The 7,385-nt window shown below is 36.6% G+C and overlaps 1 protein-coding gene across 2 annotated transcripts; it reads left to right on the top strand.

Annotated features, from left to right (window-relative positions):
* Positions 1-151: 151 nt before the first annotated feature.
* On the top strand, positions 152-7,058 carry LOC132308123 (uncharacterized). Of its 2 annotated transcripts, none has more exons than XM_059806118.1 (5): positions 152-424; positions 522-1,041; positions 4,372-5,852; positions 6,430-6,597; positions 6,699-7,058. In XM_059806118.1, exons 2-5 carry the CDS (start codon positions 561-563, stop codon positions 6,741-6,743), a joined length of 2,175 nt encoding a protein of 724 aa, XP_059662101.1. In that variant the 5' UTR covers positions 152-424; positions 522-560; the 3' UTR covers positions 6,744-7,058. The 2 variants fall into 2 exon arrangements, with proteins under 2 accessions (XP_059662101.1, XP_059662100.1); XM_059806117.1 differs by having other exon boundaries at positions 152-421.
* The last annotated feature ends 327 nt before the right edge of the window (positions 7,059-7,385 follow it).

The raw sequence follows: 7,385 nt of genomic DNA on the forward strand, positions 1-7,385 counted from the left end.
CTTCTACCAATTTTACCCAAACACAATTTTTTAATCACCCCCCATCACCTTCCTTTCCATTTCCTCCCATTTCCACTCTAACAAACTGAGTCTTAAAGAATACAAGAATAAATGGGAAAAACCAAAAGAACAGGGGTACTGTTGTAAAGCCCCCAAAGATTTATAAATTTATTAGAGAGGGAGACCTCATACCAGTCTCTCTCTCTCTCTCCTCTCTCTCTGTCTTTCTCTTCGCCTTCGAACGATCGTCAAAAGGAAAGGAATAGACACGAACAATTGCAACAATCAATCGACAGTGGCCTTTTGGGTTTTGGATTTTGATGTGTAGGTTTCAGTTGATCATACGATCAGGGTTGCACTTGTTGCAGTCTCGTCTGTCCAACCATTTCCAGCACTAGTGAAGCACCTTCTTCACCGATCAGTAGTTCATTCTCACCCCCACTAAACCTCATAATTGTAGTTTTATTTTTGTTCTTTATTTGTAACTTCAATTATTTTCTTGTTTTCACTTCTGTTAACAGGGTTAAATTCAGTGGAACTGAATCTCCGAAACAAAATCGATGGAAGACAGACGATCAAAATCATCATCATCATCTGGGTCATCCACTTTGTCTCCATTAGCTCCACCCTTTACAATCAATTTCTCCAATCGCCAAAAACTCTCAGTTTTTGACCCATCAATCGAACCGCCTTATCCCTACTACGCCTTTACTTCTTCACCCTTCCCTCAACCCTCAACACCCAATCTTCTTAGTTCAGGAGGAGTCTCCTTTGGTCTCTACAATGGCGATTCCTACCAACCAGAGGGTGCTTTAGCCGTTAATGGTGTTGCTGAAGCAGATTGGTTCTGTTCACAGAGCCACCCTTTTCAGGGTATTGGTTCTTTAGATGATTGTGCTCCAATTGATTCTGTAGTTGTGTCTACGGAAGCCCATTGTGCTCAGGGGACAACTAATGGCTACGGGCAGCAGCCGGAATTAAGAGGGCACTTCTTGCTGGAAAAAGGGAACAGTGGTTGTGGCGTTCGCTTGCCAGAACAAGGTATAGCTCCCTCTTTAATCTAAGTATTTCAATACTGAAAATACTGCGCATTTCTGCTTGCTGTGCTTATGTTTGTTGGCTATTGATTGTATTATGCTCTTGTTTCTCTGAACTCGGAAGTCCTAGATTATTTTTTTAATTTTTATTTTTTCCAATTATTTTTTAACATCAAACTCATCACCCAGTGCTAATGGGAACTACATTCTCATCATGAGGTGTATAGTCACTCATTCAATACTGAACAAGCTTCACCGAAAAATGTGTGTGCACTATGTATTTGTAGAGTTTAAGAACTTGACAATTTGGTTGAAATCCAACAAACTCGTGCTACTATTTCCCCTCTTTGTTATTTTTATCCAGCTGAGTGTTGCTCTAAGTGATCAACTTATTCTTAATATTGTCAAGTACCTGTGATACTAATGTTGGCCCCGTATAAAAATTAACTTTGGTTATAGGAATTGATGTGGCTGCAGCTTAGTGATATGAAAAAAGTAGAAAATTAGTAAAAGACTAAGTAATACTAATATCAACAATTGCATTGGATAAGTGAATATCTTTATTGGCACACTGGAAAGGGAAGCTCAATACAAGTTTAAGCCTCAGGCGAAAGTCTAAATAAGGGCCTTCTTATATTTAAAAAGTACTCCTATACTCCATTTTTTTAGGGGTTAATTATCTCATTTCTTTTAATGAAAAAATCAAATGCATTGCAACTCTAATATCGCTGAGATTTGTCAAAATTCCATAAGCCTCCCTTGGTTTTTCAAAAATATCATTGATCTTCCCATGATTTGATAAAGGAGGTAAGTGTGATATCTGAAAACACAGGGCGGCTGGTGTTACTTTGACAAACCTCTCTAAGGAAGATCACTATTACTATTATTTTTGAAAAACACGGGGGCTAGTGTATAGAATAATACACTGTCTCACGTGTGATGGAAGGGACATAATAAGAAAAAATGTGTCTAGTAGGGTCTTTTTTCAAAGGATTGGAAATAATGTATTTTAAATAAAAAAGAGATTTTAGGTAGGGACCTCATTACATATTAAGAGAGAAAATAAGAAGAGACAATCTTGAATGGGCCCTTTTCCAAATAATAAAAAAACAGTATATTTTAAATAAAATAGGAATCACCACCTAAGTCTTGGCATGAATGGTATGTCCTCCACCTCCCAAATGGGAGGTTGAGGGTTCAAACCTAGCGGGGCATGTGTGTATAGTTTATTAGAAAGTAGTGTAACTGAATTTATTTGAGGGGGATTCTTCTATATTTCATCAATTTTTTTGGTGATGCTTGGTTGTGGTCCTTTGAAACTTGCTGTTGACAGCAAAATTTGCACATCACCATGATCTGCAGATTATCTCAGTTTCTTAAATTTGCTAATGAAGAAGCATAAATCTTGGCTAAATGGAAAGCCATGTCTCTCAGAGTTTTATGGAGAGATGTTCTCACGTTAGTTTTGTTGGCTCATTTGTATTGCATTTGTTTTTAAAATGATGTGGCAAACTTAATTTTTAAGGTAGAGTGTTACTGCTATCCTTTTAATTTTATCCATATGCCAATGAGTTTTAAATTAAATTTCATTTTCTACACTTTTAAGTTAGAGTTTGCTGGAGGTTGGTTAGTTTTCCATGTCATAGTAACCAAAATTTAAAACCTTCATGCTTCTTGGAGTAAACATTATCGTTTTTTTTCCTTGTTCTCCTGGTTAAGTTTGTGTTCGATTACCATTGAAGTGAAGGATACCAATCCAACTCAACACAACAAAATCTTATCTCAACTACTTGGGTTATCTAGAGAATCTAGGTACTTTTCAATTCTTTTGATTGATCTAGCGAAATGACCGTGTTGAATAGCTTTTCAGTTGTTCCTTAAGCTCTATTATAAAAATTGGTTTATGAAGATTTCAAGCATCCATTGTGATTTTCACTCTCTTCCATTTCCACTTCCCGCCATCTATGTACTCCTGACATAACAAAAATTGACTGTTAAAGTATGCATAGCAATTTGCTAATAAAAAACCATAAACATTGGCTAAATGGAAAGCCATGTCTGAGACTTTCATGGAGAGATGTTCTCACTTTAGTTTCTTTGGCTCATTTTTATTGTATATAATTATGATAATATGCTGAACTTAATTTTTAAGTTGGAAAAGCGGTATTGGTATCCTTTAAATTTTTTATCCGAATACCAGTGAACATTAAATTTAAATTTCATTTTGTACATGCGCTCATGCAAAATATAAGTTCCGTTAAAGACTTTAAGTTGAGAGTTTGCTGGATGTCAGTTACTTTTCCACCAAGAAATAACCAAAACCTAAAACCTTCATGTTTGCTGGAGGAAACATTACTACTTTTTTGCTAGAACCCCTAGGTTGAGTTTAAATGCAAAATACAATTTTCAATTACCACCAAATGAAAGGATAAATAGTTGACCTACTCTAACCCAACTCAACTCAACAAACTCTCATCTAAAGTGCTTGGGTTGTCTAGAAAATCTAGGTTTTTTTTGTAATTTTTTTGATTGATCTAGAGAAGTAATTGTGTTGAATAGCTTATCAGTGGTTCCTGAAGTTTTATTGTAAAAAATGATTTATGGAGATTCCAAGTACCCATCGGTATGATCTTCACCTCTCTCCCATAACCCCTTCCCACCATATATGTACTCCTCCTAACTTAACAAGAAGTAGCCGTGTCAAAAGTATGCATAGAAACAGTAGATAGAGTGAGGAATACCATATATCTACAAAGCATGAGTACTTCGTTTCTCACTTTTCTATTAATAAATTATATGGCACCTCTCTAAATGTGAGACTTCCAACTTAGTAGGCAACAGTTGTCACCATGTGTTTTTCTTTTGTTTATCATGGGCAGCCAACCATCAATACAAACTTAGGGTGTACATCATGATTAGAATTAATATTGACAAGGGAACACAATATGAGTGATACATGCTATTCAAGAATACTACTTGGATCAAATTGACTTGTGTAATTTAACAATGAGTAATATAGTCTATTCAAGAAAACTAAAAGGGGTCTTTATCCTATTTGATCCTCTTTAATCGTAAGTGCTGGAAGGGGCAGACTAGATACAAATTATTTCTACAAAAGTGGCTTCTCTCAGGATTTGAACCTGTATTTTCATGCTTAATAGTGCGGACATTTTGCCATTGCACCAGGCAATGGTCCTTGTTCAAGAAAACTATTTGAATCAAAATGATTTAACTCTGAGCTAGCCATATGTCTGCCTTCTAAATTTCTAATAGTACTTGTGAAAACGTTGTAATAAGTTGGGCTTAAATTGACCACATTCTTGTCTCTTTATAGGGTATTCCACTGCTGAAGGTTTGAAAACATGGGGTGGAAATTCAAGTTTGAGTGGAAACGTAATTGGATCAGGAGGCACAACACAGGTAACCACCAAATTTTTCTTATTTCCACCGGAAATTTCTAGTGTCAGCCCCACTAAGTTTTCGGCGACATCCATTGAAGTGTTCAAAGAAGTTCCTCGACTTCAGAAACAATATTCAGGGCCAGTTATAAATTCCTGGAAGCATTGTGATTCAGCACTGAAACCACTTATATCAAAGAATGAGAATTGTGGTGGCAGATTTGCAGACAGCAACAATAATAGTATTGGTCATATACCGTCTAGCATAAAGGGAACTAATGTCTTTCTTAATGTTGATGATACTTCAATTGACAAAGGCAATGAAATAAAAAATTGCACCTCTGCGGAATCGTGCTCGGCATATAAATACAAGTCCTCAAGTAGCAAGCCTGTCTCTTATGATTCTATGGATCCTTTATGCAAAGAAAAATTTGAACTGCAAGTTACTCATTCTAAGCTTTCTGATGATATCATTTTGGAACCTTTTAATGCCAAAACAGGTCTTCAAGTTAAAGTATCTTCTGAAATGTTTGACAAGTCTGACTCTGAAGTGGATTCACCCTGTTGGAAAGGAACCCTGGCTTTCCGTAATTCGCCATTCAAAAATTCTGGGACTCTAAACTCTCAACATTTTAAAAATGGTCTGGAAGAAGGATGTAGTAGTTTGAATCCTCTAGTGCCTCAGTTTTATCCTTGTAACGAACGGGAAAGTGGTGATTGTTGTGAAGATAAATGTTTCAGAGATGATTTGTCATCTTCTAGTATGGATTCTGCAGTTGTTAATTTATCTTCAAGGGAACACCAATTAGCAGATGCTGTTAAAGCAGGATTATGTTCTCCAAAAGCAGGCAGTGAGATCGGACCTCAAATTTTTAGTAACATCCCTGTGACGAGAAAAGAACCTGCCCTGCTCAAGGAATTAAATTGTAGTTCTGAGAAGGTTTCTCATTTGGCTCAACAGAGTCTCTTAGGCGATTACTTGATCTCTGAAGAGAAGCCTGTGGCTGGGGCTAATGTTGCAGGCTTTGTGAAGGATGTCAGAGATGCATCACAAAATGATTTATCTTGTGTGCCTTCCCTTGTAATAGGTCATGTATCAAGTTCACCTCCATATGGAATTAAAGTTTCTACTGAACTTACTGAAACACTTGCGGGTGCTTCCAACTCTTTGTCTACACCTCCAAAATTAGATGCTCAAACAATTGTTAATGCAATACATAATTTGTCAGAAATTCTTGTACAAAACTGCTCAAATGACGTGTATTCATTAATGGAGCATGAAAATAATACTCTCCAGCAAGTAATCAACAATCTTTATGTCTGTTTTAAGAAGAGTGTTGGACGGAGGACTCCAATGCCTGAATCATCCCATCCAGTAACTTCTTACTGGCCTAAGAAGTCAACCGATCTCCTTGAGGTATGGTATATTGGTGTTACTTCTGAATTTCAGAATTTGGGATATGGGCGATCAATGTTTAGACATGCAATTCTTTTTTTTCATTCATTTATTTATTTTTATTTTTATGTGTGTCTGTGTGCATTTCAAATTAGGAATTGGTTGTTGGTGTACATGTAATGTATTCTGGTTTATTAGCAAGATACACTTTTACCAAAAGAATGACACTGATTCACGTAATGATTCTTTGGGTAAATCCTACACTTATTATGGTATTATGGTTTCTTCTGTTGTTTTTTGGTAAGTTACTGTTGAGCTGGCTGAAATTTTGTTTTGGTGGTAAACCTCCATTGCTTGTCCTTATCTATCTAAATGCAATTGTTTGTCGAAATTAATTTGTTCTGGTGCAGAATATTAGTTTATTGCCTTGATTCTGCTATGGAGGTTAAAGGGCAAAGGTTTACGCTCCTGGATGGGTGATAGAAACAATATTTTTGATACTATAAATTCTGTTGTTTTTGTTAAACTTTTTTCCATTTATTACTACTGTAAACCTGAATTATTCATTGCTTAGGGCACTAACATGGGGAAGTTTCAGGTGCTTAAAGAGGTTGGTAGTGCTCCACACCAGCATAAAATCAGAATGGCAAATTTGAAGCGAAATGGTTGTTTTACTGTGTTGAGTGGGGAAGATTATAGAGTTCAAGATTATTCTTCCCCAAGCAGTGATTCAGGCATTGGGAAGGGTAATAAGATTACACTGCAGGTATATATGTTCAATTTTTTTAATATTGGCAATTATGATGTTAATTTTGTGGCCTGCCTTGTTAGTAAACAAAAACTATGTGCTCTGAATGCATTCTACAGGTCATGAGTAAAAAGGTTCTGAGGGAAAACCACCACGTTGAATGAGAAGTACATCCAAAATTTATGGCTAAAGGCTGAAGCAGCTGTATGTTTTATGAAATGCCGAGCTTGTGTTGTTCACATGAAAACTTCGATGGGTGAGTGGGAGTACTTAACGTGAACCCTTAATGTCTGTCCCTTGGTGTAAGCTGATTATTTCCAATTGCCATTTTGTGTTGGGAAAGGTTTGTAAGGTAAATAACCGTCGATCATTATGTCTATACTAATCTTAGCATGTATTATTCTTAGAAAATGCTTCATATACCTGCAACCAAATGTTTACGAACAAATGTAAGTCACACTAGAAATTTCATGGTTCTAGCAATCTAGCTCCACCATTGTAGAGAAACTAAAACCAGAAGGCTGCCTAGAGTGTTTCTACCACTACTAGAAGTGTTAGCACATGGGGTTGAAGCCTATGATTGTAGTTAGGGCATTGATCGAAAGGAGTTGAAACATGGTCATCTGCCCAACATGGGAGGGAAGTTAGACACTGGATGTGGCAGTGAACACAATACTGTGTAGTATGATTGTATCACGGGTAAAATGCCTTACTGAGAAAAAAATTAGCACAGTTTAGATTTTGGAGAGGCCAAGCAGGTAAAGAGGGCATGTAGATATGCCTTGTTCGAGGTGTAGATGGTTCAG

The sequence above is a fragment of the Cornus florida genome, unplaced genomic scaffold (genome assembly GCF_030987335.1).
Source record: "Cornus florida cultivar Cherokee Brave unplaced genomic scaffold, ASM3098733v1 CherokeeBrave_3.0.0_Hap2_Chr05, whole genome shotgun sequence".
Lineage (NCBI taxonomy): Eukaryota > Viridiplantae > Streptophyta > Magnoliopsida > Cornales > Cornaceae > Cornus > Cornus florida.